This window comes from Gouania willdenowi, chromosome 12 (assembly GCF_900634775.1).
Source record: "Gouania willdenowi chromosome 12, fGouWil2.1, whole genome shotgun sequence".
In the NCBI taxonomy this organism is placed as follows: domain Eukaryota; kingdom Metazoa; phylum Chordata; class Actinopteri; order Blenniiformes; family Gobiesocidae; genus Gouania; species Gouania willdenowi.
Window position 1 is genome coordinate 10,050,208 of NC_041055.1, and position 16,498 is coordinate 10,066,705.

The following is a 16,498-nucleotide window of genomic DNA, read 5'->3' on the forward strand; positions in this document are numbered from 1 at the left end:
GGACAACCTTACTTAAGCAAATAAGTAAAGAAAAATGAATAAAACATTTGTTTTACCCTGATAATTTGCAAAACAGTGATGCGTGAGGTAGCTTGAGACACTGGAAAAAAAGCTGACAATGTAAAAAAAATAAATAAAAGTAGAAGATAGGACTTACCTTTATCTACCCATGCTGTTGGGAAACTGGTTGATGATCAGTAACAGGATTGCACCAATGTTATGGGACCCAGGTTTCTTGCATAATAACTAATATATAAACAAGTATCTAATAAAACAAATGTTTCCACAATTACTAGAGACATCAATCAACAAAAGAAAGGGAACTTAAAGAGTAAGTAAACCTCAAACCAACTTTTTTCTTCTGAATACATATGTATTTGGGTATTAAGTAGTGCTGTTTATTAATCTTAGTCCCACTTTTCACATTTTGCATGTTTAGTTGTAAAATGTTCAGTATACTGACCACTAAGGGTTGAGCGCCAGCTATTGCAAGTGAATTTTGCTATTGGCTGAAACTGATTCTTTGTGATTCCCCTGCGTCATCAACTTTCACTGTTGGCCCCGCCCCTCCTATAAAAGCTGAGCCTGAGCTAGCCTCTGAAAAGTCACTTTATGAGCATCTCTACACAAACAGGCCTACTTATGCATATTTATGAGTGGGCGTGTCTATAAACGGGACACTGACTTCCTCCTCCCCATGCGGTGATGTAGGACCAAAGGACGCCTACCACCCACTCCGTAGCCAAGCTCATGCTGCTTTATAAACACGAGACAGAGCGTGGGGGCGGGGCGTTCACTGGTACATACATAGACTGTAGAAAATACATACATAGCACTGCGCGAAGGACGCTGAAATGCTCACCTTCGTGGGCGTGTCTGTTTACATGTCAATCACGGCAGAGACCTTCCTGGAGGCGTGGCTTCTCCCGCTCAGTGCCGTGGGAACGAGTCATCAAATTGGAGCGAGGTGTTTGGGCTCACCTTGCAGTAAGAAAATAGCAAATCACCCTCTAACGATTGAGGGAATCAAAGCTGGGGTGTTAAACGCATTGTTGCTCAAGGGCCAAATACTGATCAGTTTGATTTAAAGTGGGCCAAAGATAAATAGTCAGTGAAAAAAAGTTATTTCAACATAATTGTGCTCTAGTTTGCACTCCCACTTATAAGAGACTGCAGACTATACACTTGATTTTTGTGTAATTTAGGAACATTTTGTGGGATGGTTTGTGTGAAATTGCACAATTTGAGAAAAAGTGTTGTTTTGACAATTTGCGACTGCAGTCATGTGATATAGCCAAGAAAAAAGTCTGCAAATATTTTGTCATTTCATTGATTGTATGAATTTGGAGGGACTAAAATACCCACAACTGAATTATTTACACGTTGATTTATGTTTTTTTTACTTTCTCCTGAGGGATGATTTGGATGCTCTAAAGGGCCAGACTTCAAGTTATCGCACACATAGAAGTCTAATATTTTACTACTGTAATAGGAATAGCTGTTCAGTGCTTGTATTTAACATTTACAAAATGAAAAAAAGGAATTGATTCAAGAAGCAACGTGAAAACCCAAAAAACTTTAGATTTTTTTTTTTAACCCTCTTATTATCCTCAAAAATTTCTAACACATTTTACCCACGGGGTCAATCAAGAAGATTTGCCTCCAGAAAATGATTTTGTGTCAGGCACTTTGTTTAATATATAAATAACCTTTTGATAATGAAACCGTGACCTGTTCTCTAGCGTTCTCTAGCTTGGGGTCAAATTGACCCCAAAGTAACTAATGCATGCCATATGCGTTCAGCACATTGGGGGGAAAAAAATTAAGCATAATTTTATGCTTAATCATTTGTACCCATCAAATTAGGAAAAGTCATGGAATATGAAGCAAAAGAAAAAAAAAAGTCAACAAGAATTTTTTGGAAAGACAAATGGGGTCAAACTGACCCCCAAAGATAGTAGGAGGTTTAATTTTTCTTTTTGTATGTATAAAAAAATAAAATAAATACATAAATAATGAACACAATACCCAAACGGGACTCATGCACTGACAATCTTCTGCTTTTCTCCAACCCTACACAGGTCCTCTAAAGGTAATCGTCCCCACAGAGTCTGTCTCTTCCTACCTCGGCGACACCGCTCTGCTGCGATGTGAGGTCTCAGGCGACCCGACACCCGTCATCCGCTGGCAGAAGAACCGAGAAGACCTGCCGCTAACCTTTGAGCCTGACTCTCGCCTCGCAGCGCTGCCGTCTGGCTCGCTGCAGGTGAGCCGGGTCCAGCCTCCGGATTCAGCGACGTACCGTTGTCTGGCTGACAACCCCGGCAGCACCAGGACAGGCACCGATGCTGAGCTCCGAGTGCTCCCAGGTAATAACTCATGCAGTAGTATTTTAAAGTGGATATGCTCAGATTTATGGGTTGGTTTGGCATGCTTGGAGGATTGTAGATGGTTTTCTTTACAGCAAAACACATGACCGCTTTTTAAAAGTAAACTGGTTTAGATCTGAAGGACGAGCCAAGTCCTGCATCAGCACTTTACATCCTGCAGCAAGTAACACTTTTGCTGCAGTCATCATTTTAGCAGGTAGCGATTTTTGCTCATTTCCTTCAAGCGCTGAATGTCTCATTTGAAATAAAATGAGATGAAATGAATATTTGAGCAGGATGATGTGACATTAAAGAAGGGGGCAGTTCCTCCTCTCCGAGGGGAGCCTATTAGTTGTTCATGTCTCCTGCTCTTTACACCACCAAATTACTGCAGCTCACACAGCGCTCACTTCATCACTCAGATTACAGAGCGGGTGACTTCAAACTCTTCCCTGTTGAACATCTTTTTGAAAAGAGCTCTAAGTGTTCTTGTGCTGGTTTCCAGCAGGGGCTCCCAGCAGACGCAGCACCTCTCTCCCCTACCGTAATCACATGCAATTTACATTTTAAAGACCAGATACAGACACACGTGTGCACACACATGCACGTGCAGATAGTAAAATATACATTATATATCTACATGTATGACTTATGAATAGGGATGTAACGATTAATCATAAGGCAGTTAAAAATCGATTCATAGGTATCACGATTGATATCGATATTCTGAAAATTGATTCGCAGTACTTTTTTTAACCAGCAGAGGGCGCTATCCAGAAGTGTAGGCGGCGGGCGGAGTCTGCCAATACTTTCTTTCTGGCCGCCTTCTACTCTTAAATATGTTAATAAATGATTCATTACCCCTTTAGCACCGAAAGAATATCTGTAATATTACATGAATATCTGTAAAAGTCACGTTATTCTATTAGCTCTGTCTGCTAGCATAGCATCTCTTCTTCACTGCTAGATTAGCTGCATGCCAACCGACCACGGGGTTACCAGCGCCCTCTGCTGGTCCAAACAAATATCTGACGTAAATACAGGGCAATGACGTTTTTTTTTTTTTTTAAGTCCAACTGTTAAGGCACAAAATACATTTTCAGTTGCACTTTTAAAAAGAAAAATAACTATTATGCAGTTTTGCATTGTTTATTATAGAACCAGACTTTAAATTAATAAGCTTGTTCTTCATTTGTATTATTCCTTTATTTATTTAATTCAAGATATATTTTTAGTTAAATTGCATTATTTTGAACAGTTTATCAAGGGATTCTTTTGACAAAGAAAAATAAAAGGAAAATAGTACAGTATTTTTTTTTCCCCCCCAAAAAAATAAAGGAATATTTTTCAATCATCATTTGTCTACAGTCTCATTTTGTAAAATAAATCGTGAGAGAGTCGTATCGTGAACCCAATATCGTGAATCGAATCGTATCGGAGTTGAGTGAATCGTTACATCCCTACTTATGAAGAATGTTTTATAATTAATAGATTGTAGAAATATTAGTGAATAGTTGTATAATTTATCAATAAAAACACTAAAAATACTTTGAATATAAATAATAAAGAATTTGCAAAATATACTTGATGAAATCTGAAATAAAAAATGTTAGACTTTTACTTCAAATTGTTGTTTCTAAAACATTTGATATATATATAAAAATCCTGCTGCAGGTCCAAACCCCTGATCATTTTGAGATTTTTTAATCTGCTCTCCTCTGAACTAAAACGTCAGACCCTGGGGGTTAAATTATCCCGATAATCAAACTAAGACCGACGTAAAAATATTGCTCTCCAGCTGTCGTACACAATACACATACACATCATGGAGGCGAGTGTGAGGAGTGGGTGTAGGAGATGGTGAAGGACCCAAATGTAGAGATGGAGAAGACGGAAGCATCATTTCAGAAGGTTGATTTTATTTCAACTCAAAATATAAACAAAATCTAAATGAAGAGTTTATCAAAGAGTACTCAGAAAAAAATAAACACATGTGGCCAAAGAACACACAACTGGAACAATGACGGTTAACGTCCCACACGATGCACCAACAAGCAGCACTTTCTCCCACTAGTAGTGCCAGGATTTGATTGTGGGTGAGACCACAATATAAAATATTTAATATATATAATTGTAAAAAAAAAAACGGTTTTCCTTCATCTCCGTTGCGTTCAAAGCAACACTGAACTCTGCATTTCTGATTTGAAAATTCAGAGGAATTACAATAAAGGTAATGTTTGTGTGACCTGGTGCCCTGTCCAGGGTGTACCAACATTATGTGGCATATTTCAGCAACAAGGCATTCAAAGTACTTCACGTGAGGCTTTAAAAACATGACAAGGGCTGAAGGTAAAAAAAAGGCATTTCAAATTATTTTTAAAATCAATGTAATAACATTACATGGCCAATTAAAGGCGAAAGCCCCGATTTAATCTTTAATTTAATCTTTAATCTTTAAAAATGGCTCATTTAAAATCTAAAGAAAGTAATACAGGCTTAACAGCAGTAATTAACTGCAGAGCGCTGTCCGTTTGTCATCCAATGGATTAATATAATAAATTATCTCGCGCTTTTACGCATTCACAGTGTCGGCAACTTCCTGCCTGAGCTCTCTCATACCTGCCATTTCTATAACAACAGGGTTGTCTTTGGTCTGAATTATGGATTTTTAAATCATCATTTTAAACTTCAGCAACCTGGTTGGTACCAAGTGATGAAGTGGATCAGATCTGAGTGAGTATAGAAGCTCCGCCTCCTGCTGTGCGCTACACTAATTCACTGTTTCTCTTCACCGTCATCATGGATTTATATTAATTATGTTTATTTAAGATCATAAGCTGTTCCTCCATTCATTGTAAAGACACTCAGTCTGCCAGTTCTATTCATTGATTGGTCAGACGCTGCAATCTCCACCCCTTTCATGTGCACGCACACAGCCAGGCTGTAATCGCTTGGCTTAAATTAGCGTGTTGTGATCATAGGTGATTGACGTTTGTAAGACAGCTCCTGTCTGACAGGGAATGTTTGGTTAGTTGAAGCCTGTTAACGGATCCAATCGAGAGTCATAACATAGGCCCCTTGATTACATAGCAGCCTGTAGGAAGAGTCCACATGTGGGGTGCAAGTAGGGCTGGGCGATATGGCCTTTTATAAATACCGCAATATTTTTAGGCCATGTCACGATACACGATATATATCTCGATATTTTGCATTACCCTTGAATTAACACTTTGATGCACAAAATCACACCAGTATGATGATTCTATATGTCTACATTAAAACATTCTTGATCATACTGCATTAATATATGCCAATTTTAAACTTTCATGCAAAAAAGGGGATATCACAACTAAGTCAAAGTTGACATAACTGTATTTATTAAACAGTGAGTGGCTCAAACATAAAATTGTCAACAGAAAGTGCATGTTCTGTGCAAAAATTAAAAAAAAAAAAAAAAAAAAAAAAAGTCCGCGAGTTTAACGGTATGGTCATTTTCAACACCGCACAGACTACAAGCTGCGATATATCAAGTATATTCGATATATCGCCCAGCCCTAGGTGCAAGCCACCGATTGGCTGAAAAGCTTTTGCTCAAAGCTTTCTTTGCACTGATTATTGGATGAACAGCACCTTGGTGGGCCTTGATTAAAATGTGGCTCCGCGTGTGCTCTGTTCAAGCACACTGAAAAGGTGCCATTCGCAAGACCTACTTTGAGCTCCACCCCCTCCTCTCCTCCCATCCTGTCAGGGCTCTGTCCAAAGCTACGTCCCCACAAGCTTTGAATACGCATTTGATGTAAAAACAACAAATCCCCCAAAGCAAAACTAATACTTCCCAGAGGTGTGACTCTTTGAATTACTTTTCATTACTCTCAGGATGGAATTTCACCCATGAACAAAAAGTATTTCTGAACTCCACCTTTAGGTAGTGCAGGGCAGAAGGCAATCAAGAGATGATGAACACCTGAGTGGAGACAGGAAGGAAGAGTCTACACACTCGCACTGAAAAAGACGCCACGAGCAATCAACTGACCAATTCCATATCTCGAAACTGTGTACGTCATTAGCAAACTAATACTATCACTAAAACATGAAAACTGAACGCAAATGAAACCCACTAACCCCAGATAAAAACAACAAACCCATGCCGCCCTGCAGAGCAAATGGCTTTAAAGGTGCAATATGTAGAATTTTCAACTTGTAAATGTCTCTTAAATACCTAAAATAATAATTTGAGTTTTAAGAAACATGTCCTTAGCTGTCATGCCATTTTTTTTTTTTTTTTTTTTGTTTTTTCAAGACTACATAGGTATATATACATTAATAAATATTGCCGGCCCAGCCAACCTGTAGTAACTATTTTCCACCGGTTGGGTGAGTATAAGCCTATTTACTGGGCCATCTCTGGTAACAAACACCCATCCAACAGATAATTGGTGCACTACCCGTGAGGTTTACAACTAACAAACAACTGCTTAAACATCTTCACTCATGAACGCATCACACATGTAAAACTGACGACATACATCGGCCCGCATGGGCCTGCCAAAAACATTTGCGGGATGTAACAGAGAATATTGCCACCTGTCCATTCAGTGGTCAGGACCAGATATGGTGGAGGTGTTGGTTTTACTCAGTAATATCCACTTGGTGATGGCAGAAATTGCTTGCAAGTCTCACATATTGCATCTTTAAGCTTGATGGATGGTTAGCCCCAGTGAGGACTCAGGATTTGTGAGTGAAACATGTATTAGTCTGATTCTGGGGAAGGGAATAGCAGCACAACTTCAGTGTTACATCTAAACCTCTTCTTTAGATTGCAGACATGATTTCAAAATGTCTTTTTTCAGTCTTTGCAGATTTAGCCTGTTGGCTTTGATTTCTGTGAACTTCCAATGATCAGATGAACAAAGGCTTTGTAGCTTTTATTTCATAACTGTTCAGTGTATTTTTCCAACCACTTTCTTAAGTAGAGGAAAGATACATGGTGAAAAAAACTTTATATATATATATATATATATATTCTTTATCCCACTTTGATCTCCTTGAAATTCTAACAATCAAACGATTCAGATTTAATGATTCAGACTTCATAAAAATTTGATTATCTTTGAATGTGGAGAGTTTTTATCGCCGAACTTCCTTAAAGGTTAAAGGTCAGAGTTTATCAGATGGCAGCATCTGATTTCCATGTGTCATCTCCAGATATCCTGTCAGTGTGACCTTTGGCCTCTGTTCGTTCAGTCACAGGGTTTCTGAGCCTTCCCGGATAAAGCAGAGGGATTAGGTGAGGAAAAGATGAGGTGTAGAGCTCACAGTAGGTTTCATTCAGTGATGAGGTGGAGAGAAGTGCATGATGGGGAGTTTAGTCAGAGACCACACTGATCATTTCAATCAGAACAAGCTCATCTTTATCCACATTTTCTTTATTTTATGTTTTCAAATGAGTTCTGATATGTGCATGTTGATGACAGTTAGATTGTTTACAATTAATCATTCTGGTACATTAGACCAGAGCACTATTAAACCAACTGTCCAAGATTATAGTCCAAGTTTAACACAGACATAACATTTCTAATTGGAATTATGTTACTATCTTTTGTATCTTTTTCCTTCATAAAACTAAGGGCTGTGTGATTTTGCCAAAAAATTTAATATTATCCTCTTTTTTTTTTTTTTTTTAATACCAAAACACAATTATCACCTTGAATTTTTTTGTTAAACACAAAAGGTGAAGGAGTAAAATGGTTTGTTTTATTTATTTATTTATTTACTGCATATGTCACGATGATTTTTATTATTTTTACTTGAATTGTCACTGCATCAGTAATCTGCACTAAGGTGCACACCTGTTGATACTTGTTTTTACTCTGGAAGCAGTAACAAAGTCTCAAATTGCACCATGTAAAAATAATGATCAACATTTTGCTTTAATTTTTGTCTTTTTCTTGCTTATTTTGGCCTCTTTATTATTATCTTTATTGCTTTCCATTATGTGTATAAAATTATACGATACACAATGAATCTTTGACTTTTGCCTGAATCAAAAATAAAAAAAAAGTAAAGAAAAAAATGATACACATGCAAAAACAATATGTCCATCTATTGCTTTGTAGAATAATACGTTATTTATTAATTTTCTATCAAAGTTATTAAGCCAAACCATTGAGATCTAACCTGGAGAAAAACCCACAGCAAAAATATTTCAAAAACCTAAATAAATAAATTGAGCAAATATATGACAAACATGTTTATTTAGGGCAGAAAACCCAGAAAAAGCTTCCTGAGGTTTTTAAATGTGCAGTAAACAAGAGAATCTTGGTTAGACTGATTACTGGTCCAATTAAAGGAGCTGCAAACAATCATGGGACGATTTGTCTTCATTTCTAACCTCAGAGGTGCTGAGTGCTAAAAACATGTCACTGTGAGATGTCTGTGCCCGTTTGTCTATGCCAGCTCTGAAGTGCTCCCCTCATTCAGATGCAAAAGGCGTCAGTGTGTCGGCTAATTTGCGTTCAGAGAAAATATTAAAGGAGCCATGCTGGTGATTATCTCTGTAATCCTTCACACTTCACCACTGTGACTACACGCCACACACAGAGTTAATTCTATAGGATGGGACGTACAGGACCAAAGATCTTGGGGAGTCCACTGTGCCCCCTTTTCAATCCCCAGGCACGGAGCATGGAGGTTCCCTCACACAGAGAGGATTGAACTGTTTAGTAATACCGGGCCGGGTTTGCACAGATATTTAGAAATATTGCTTGGGTTCCAGAGGTGTAAAGAGTACTGATATATACTACTCAAGTAAAAGTACTGCTACTTGATTGAAATTGTACTCAAGTACAACTACAAGTAAGTCATATATAAAATACACAAGTACCATTTCTTACGGGTTTCTCACTGTAAGTACAAAGTGACGTAAGGCATTTAACATTTACAATTTGAAACAGCTTATTATGGAGGAAGCCAATGGGCCTGTTTTACTTAAAGGTATTGTAGACGATGTTTAGCTTCCAGGTGGATCATCAAGACTATTGGTCCTCCTAATTGTCAATCATGTTTATGAAAGGCAGTCGTACGTGCTCGGGCTCATGCTCGTGCCCGGTGTGCACCGGGTCCTTTGACAATGGATTTTCACTTACCGGTGGCGAGTCTGACATAGTGGGAAAAGTGCAAATCTTCTTTTGTAAGGTAAGCTTGCATGACCGATGTCCACACCAACTTGTAAACAGAGCTGTGCACGAGGAAAACGGGGCCCGTGCACGCTCTCCCGCACACGTAGGCATGTTGCGCATGCGCGTTTTTTTTCAAAATGTGGAGAGGGCGTTTCTTTTTTAAACATCGTCCACAATACCTTTAATACAAACATCTCCCGTCTCCTCGGTATTAAGGCAGGGTGCTCAGTGGCATCGCAGATACATGTCCTCCCACTTATTTCCCTCAAACCTGGCAGGCAGGATCATTACGTATATATCAACTCTTTTATGTATGACCAAACCTGCTCTAGGACCAAAAAATCACATCAACTAATATCGTGGAGAGATTTGTATTTTTTTTTTTTTTCCCAGACAATTAATCTTTAATTTAAGGATGTTTTCACACTGGGCAGAGAACAGCTGATATTTTTTGGCTTGTCATAATTTTGTGTTTTTATTCACTATTTGTGAAAACTTAGCTCCAATTATTTAGGCTGCAGTTCAGTACTAGTGCAACAATTATGATACACTGTCTATGAAACACCTGAAAATAATGCCTAATAGGGATAATTGAGTTAACTTTTATTATTTTTATATTTTCATGCTGCAGCAACGGGGCCAAAGAATGCACTGAAATAATAAGATATGGGATAAGATTTGATGTCCAGCCGTTTGTTACTTACACTAAGAACCTGTTTTATGGTGAAAAATATAATGGAAATGTGTGATATTGTTCCAAAACATGTTGGTGAGCATTTAGTCCGTGGCTTGTAGCAATTTCTTTTCTGGATGTGAAATTTGTTATAATGCATTATTTCATGGCAGATTTTGCGCATGAACTGACATAACTGTTTTGTTCTTCACTTGTTTATTGGGATGCATTTAATGTAAAAACATATTATCCTATATGTGAGGGTATATTCTGTCATTTTACAATTTTTGCATAATTTTAATAATATCAATCAAGGAGTAAAAAAAGAAAATGAAGACGAACCAGAACAAAAATTAACAAGTTTTCAGAATTCACAGAAAATCGAAGGCTCTACACATTTATTGTTTTCATCAAATCATCACGCTTTACATTTACTTCGTAGCTTAAATTTAAAAAATAAATAAAGGATACATTGCAAACACTCGGAGTCAGACCAAAAGAATCACTCTAGACATCATTAACGTGATCTAACCCACCCAAAAAGCACAGATTTTTTGGGCAAATGCTCCAGGATACACTGGTGTGATTGTAATCCAAAAGTGGCTCAAACAAACAAATAAGGATGTTTTCCCTTTCCTCGTGTTTTCATGTTTGCAAATCTGCTCCTCTGCAGATGATCATGCTTTTTTGTTGTTTGATTCTTGATGACATTCAAACTTACATTTGCATTTTTGATTGTGAAGAGCTGCAGAGGCAATCAAGTTTTTCTAATGAAGTTTATCCCATCCTCTTCCTTTCCCTTGACCGCTTTTATTGTTGATTAAAGAACTTATTGCACGCTTGTGACGGTCAGATTTTTGATGTTATGAATAATTAAATATAATAAATTTTTTTTTTTTTTATATAAAGGATTTTTTTGGGCTCTAGTGGCCTTTATATGACAGTTGCTTGACAGGAAAGGGATCAGAGAGAGCAGGGAATGACACGCAGCAAAGGGTCCCAGGCCGGGAATCGAACCTGGACCGGCTGCAGGTGAGGAACTACAGCCTCCGTACATGGGGCGGGCGCTCAACCCACTTAGCAGAATATGGCCTTCTTTAACTTTTAAAGAGGAGGAATACATCAAGGCAGTGTCTGAGAGGATACATGTTCTGAGTATTATACTTTGGTTAATATTACAGGGAAATAAACCTCTCTTCACATTAGTACAGTGATGTGTTGTTGCTTATGGCTAATGAAGAGTTTGCATTGTGTAAATAATGACATTTGGTGACAGTGAAAGCAGTCATGGTTAATATGTACTCGGGCTGGGCGACATGGCCTTTGTTTTTAAATATATCTATATTTTCAAGCTCTATCATGATATACGATATATATCGCAATATTTTGCTCTTGCCTTGAGATGATGCTTTAATGCATACAATCGAACCAAAAGTGGCAATATTCAATATACTAATGTAGCGCCCTGTACACTGGCATCAGTCAGTCAGGGTGGAAATCTTTAGACACCTCACGATTCGATTCGATTACGATTCAAGGGGCTTCGATTTGTTTCTAAACCGATTATTTAATGTATTTTGATGCATGTTTTATTCACAAAATATCTGCTGTATTCACTGTGTCCGCGCACTGTATAAAAATACTTATTATTTGTAGTTAGAAAAAAAGAGATACATTACCGTTCATTATCCTTTATTACACTAATGGAAGAAGTGTGTGAACTGAAATGTTTTTGAAACAAAGGGAGTAGCACCCTTCCTTGTAACAACAAAAAAATAAAAATGACGTATGACATTAGCTTCCAATCATAAGAGATAAAGTGCACGGTTATAAGATGGCCACGCATCACATGTCACTGCTATCCTACCCGCTTTTTGCAGCGATGCTATGACTTCTGTTTTGGTTGGTTGTATATCTTCGGGATGGCCGTATCATTAAAGTACCGTCAAGAAGTGATGGTTTATCTCGGCTCCAAGTATGCAGCAGCGCCCAAAAGCCCTGGTTTTCCACGACCGAGTAAGGATGTAAATCCTTAGCAATAAATGTTGCTATCAACTTGTTAATCCACTTTACCTTTTCCGAAGAGGGTGGAAGCTTTGTTGTGACTTGTTCGATTGTTCTCTGGTTAGCAGAGGTACTTTGAGCCACAGCAGCAGCCGACTTTGCCTCCTCCTCTGGGTGAAAGCGTGCTATAGGGCTTTTCATGTTCGTTGTGTTCCCAAAGTACTTAATTTTATTGTAACAGAGCTTACATACAGCGTGGCTCTTGTCCAGTTCATTTCCACCGTGGACATTAAAGAAACATCAGATTTTAAGCTGCACAGGGCTGGTCTTAACTCCTGCACGTCCATGCTTCCTTTTTGTGGTGCTCTCTTTAAAGTGTCCCTCTGGAAACGCGCTGCACGTCAGACTTATAAACGGCCTGTAAAATTTAGATTTTCGATTACTGGAAATTAAGGAATCGATTCAGAATCGTCCACCTCCGAATCTCGATGCATCTAAGAATCGATTTTTTTCTCACACCTCTAGTTCCTGCAGCTGGCTCAGAATGCTGCTGCGCGCCTTCTAACTGGCTCACAAAAACATGACCATGTTTCACCAGTTCTGTCTTCCCTTCACTGGCTCCCAGTCCAATACAGAATTGATTTGAAAATTCTGTTATTTGTTTTTAAATTCCTCAATGGCCTTGCCTCGCGTTATCTGTCTGACCTGCTCGTGTCCTACTCCCCAGCATGTTCACTCAGGTCAGCCTATCAAGCGTTGCTTCTGGTCCCTCAGACGCATCGCAAACTTAGAGGAGATCAAGTGTTTTCTGTTGTTGGTCCCAAACTGTGGAATGAGCTGACTGTACATTCGACAGGCTGACTCCCTTCCTGTTTTTAAATCACACCTTCAGACACGCATGTTCTCTTTGGCGTTTAACCAGTTTTGATTGTGACACTTACTGTTCCAGTTGTACTCTGTGATGCCACTGTAGTGTTGCATTTATAATTGTCATTTTATTGCCCTGTTGTACAGCACTTTTTTCAACTGAGTTGTTTTGAATAGTGCTTTATAAATAAATTGGATTGGATTGTATATTGATGTTTTCTCTGTGATATGTTTTCCCCTAACTATTATAGCATAGTGATCTGAATTGATCAGATACTATTATCCAAAGTATTATAATATAACAGTTACCACTACTAACATGCATACGCGCACGCACTGTAATGATGGCCATATGAGGACTGTCTGTGGAAGGGCCATGGTAATGTAAGGTCAGAGTTGAGTCAGACCTGCTTTTTTCATCATTTGTGTGCATGGACGGAGTTACTTTTCTGTTACCGTCCTGTCTGCAAACGACAGATAGGCAGTGTTTGAGCTTCCCCTGCATGCAATAAACGTGCAGTGCGACAATAACGAGTTGTTTTAAGTCGTGTTTACAACATTGTCGACCCGCAGAGACCTCCGGATCTCTGGTGGAGCAGAGTGGCTGTGTGAGACATGGACACGAGAAAGGGAGAGGAGAAATAGGTGCGGACTTGCGACCAATGGAAAAAAAAAAATATATTGCTATTTTAATGCAAAATGAACTACAGTATATTGATGTAAACAATATTGACCCGTGTGATATCATGCTTTTAAATATATCAACATAGATTAAAATATTCATATATAGCCCATCATTACTATGTGCATGCCTTAGCTCCACAGAGATGATGTAATTTCTCTTTTCCTTGAGAAATTCTTAAAGTCAACCTTTGAAGAACCGACTGCCCTGAGGCAGATTTAAGAGGGAGCAGAGCATGACCTACTATGGCAGAGTTACAGTGCCAGTGTCACTGTGTGCATGACATGACTGCTTTTTGGCAATTGTCCTTTTGACATCCTGAACCGAAAGGCCTGTGGAGTACATCTTCAGATAATTAACTTGATTAACAGTTCTCCTGTACCTTCTTACACTCCTCCTCCTCACCGGGCAGATTGCAATTCATTCTGACTTTCCTTTGGGAAATTTCTAATGGCTGTATTTACTTCTTGTTAGGCTGGGAGGATGTAGTATCCTGTGCGAGCTGGTCCTTGGCGATCTCATTGTTAAATTCTGTCAAGCTGTCTTCTTCAGTTGCTGCTGGATTACCACCTTCGTCATCTAGATTTGGTTATTTTTTCATATGAGTAATAGTTCTTTCATCAGGGTTTTACATTAGTAGGGCGTATGCAGGGGTGGGCTGGCCATCTGGCATACCGGGCATCCTCCCGGTGGTCCGTTAACCCGTTGATCCGAAGTGGACCGTCTGGTCCGCTACAATTTTGTTTTTTTCTTACGAGCGAGTGGAGGCAGACACCGTAACATGTGGCCAAAAATGGTCCAAAAGTGGCAAAAATGTGGCAAGAAAAGAGTGTAGAGTGACTAAAATGGGCCAAAAGCCAAAAATAGGCAAATAAAGAGGAATTAAGTAATATGTAATGGCAAAGGGTAACTTCAATCAGCAAAATGTGGCAAACATTAGTGAAAAAGGGCAAAAATGTGGAAAAAAAGAGGCAAAATGTAGGCCGCATGTTGAGCATCACTATCTTAATAACAGCTTATCCTCTGATAATGTAGTGGGCTGGTCTTGACATCAAATGCCAGGGCTGAATTTTTGTCCCAGTCCAGCCCTGGGTGTATGGGTGGGGGTATCCTGTCTGCAAACTTATACCAAGTTTGCCAAAGGACATTTCAACACATACACAGGTATATATCCTGGGATGAAACCCACAACCTCTCAATCAGAGGACATCCCCTCTACCACCTGAGCAACAGTCGCCCCAATAAAAAGAGAGAAATATTAATTAAAAACAAAACGGGTCAGATTGCTTTTTTTTATTTCAAAACATGGATTCCATTTTTCCATAAGTTTTCTGAGATCACAGAAAATCAGGTTGCTGTTTGTTGGTATCTGCAGTGCAGGTTCTGAGCGTTGGTTGTGTACTTCTACAGATCTCCAGCAATGTGTTGAAACATGGCTCGGAACTGTTCTGATCTGGTGGTGCTCAGGTATTCTACAGGCTTTCATTTTGTGTGTTTAATGTTACCTTGCTCCCGTCTTTAAAAGTTTGACTTTTCATTGCTACTTTTTGACTTTGAATTATGTCACAACGCACATGGATGAAGTTGTGTAAGACGCATATTCTCCCTCAAAGAAAAATGACCTCTACCTCACTAATGACAGCATTAGTAACAGCAAGATGCATGATGCTCCTTAAAAGTACTTCTATGAACTTGGGAAAACAATGTTGTCAACAATAACAAAACCTTCACCATCTGTTTCCTACTTTCGACTTTGAGGTTCATATATTACATAAAAAGGGTAATGTGTCTCTCATGAGTGTGTGCTGTTAAATCCACACATTTGTGAGCAAATACACCTTGTGAAATGGTCCAGATGTCACTTCATTTGTAGTTGTTCAGGTCTGTTCTAAGAAGTATTCATCCATTTACTATCATCATCACCATAAATAGACCAAATTGTGTCATTTATTTAATATGTTCACAAGTCCTTGTTTTGACAAGACATACTTAAATGTAGAAACTTTGGTGGAAAGGTGTTACCATTTCTATTTTATCTAGTACTTAACCAAAAACACTCTTATTAACACAATATCCCACCTTCTTTTCCTCCTCTTTCAGAACCAGGACTGACCCGAAACCTCCAGTTTCTCCAGCGTCCGTCTAAAGTGTCAGCTCTTCTCGGAACAGATGCGGTGCTGGAATGTTGTGCTTCTGGATATCCGACACCGACCATCCAGTGGAGAAGAGGAACAGAGCAGATTCAGAGTTGGTCTGTGTGATTTCCTCTTTTGTAGTGTCGGCACAATGTGCTGAGCTAACCAAAACATGACTGACTTTTCAATGATTCAGGTTCCTTCATAGTCGTCAAAGACAACACAACATGATGCAGATACTGTACATGCAACACACAGATTCACATTGGTGAAAAACCTCTATATATGTATTTTTCTATCACAAAGCTGTTAAAAAAGCCATAAAATCGACAATTGAAAGTGACAGCGAAGCAATGAGAGAATCCTCAGTTTGCTGAGTAAGTTTTATTCACTCAAAATAACTTAACTGAATATTTAGGCTTTTAAAAGAGTCCAAACAAAGTGTAACTTTACTGAAAATACAAGCAACAAAATTGACCAAATTGAGTGACACATTAACACTAAACCATGACACCACATAATATAGGGGCTTGGCCAAACTATTTAAGCGGTAACCAGATTGGACATCAACTAAGGGTGTTTGTTGCTCT

The 16,498-nt window shown here is 38.7% G+C and overlaps 1 protein-coding gene across 2 annotated transcripts in view; it reads left to right on the top strand.

Moving 5' to 3' along the window:
- Positions 1-16,498, top strand: part of dcc (DCC netrin 1 receptor) — a 400,100-nt gene that overhangs the window by 172,386 nt on the left and 211,216 nt on the right. For both annotated transcript variants that reach the window (XM_028463510.1, XM_028463511.1), the window contains 2 exons: positions 2,082-2,369; positions 15,874-16,024. In XM_028463510.1, the coding sequence (XP_028319311.1) occupies positions 2,082-2,369; positions 15,874-16,024 (439 nt within the window). The remainder of the gene's footprint in view (positions 1-2,081; positions 2,370-15,873; positions 16,025-16,498) is intronic.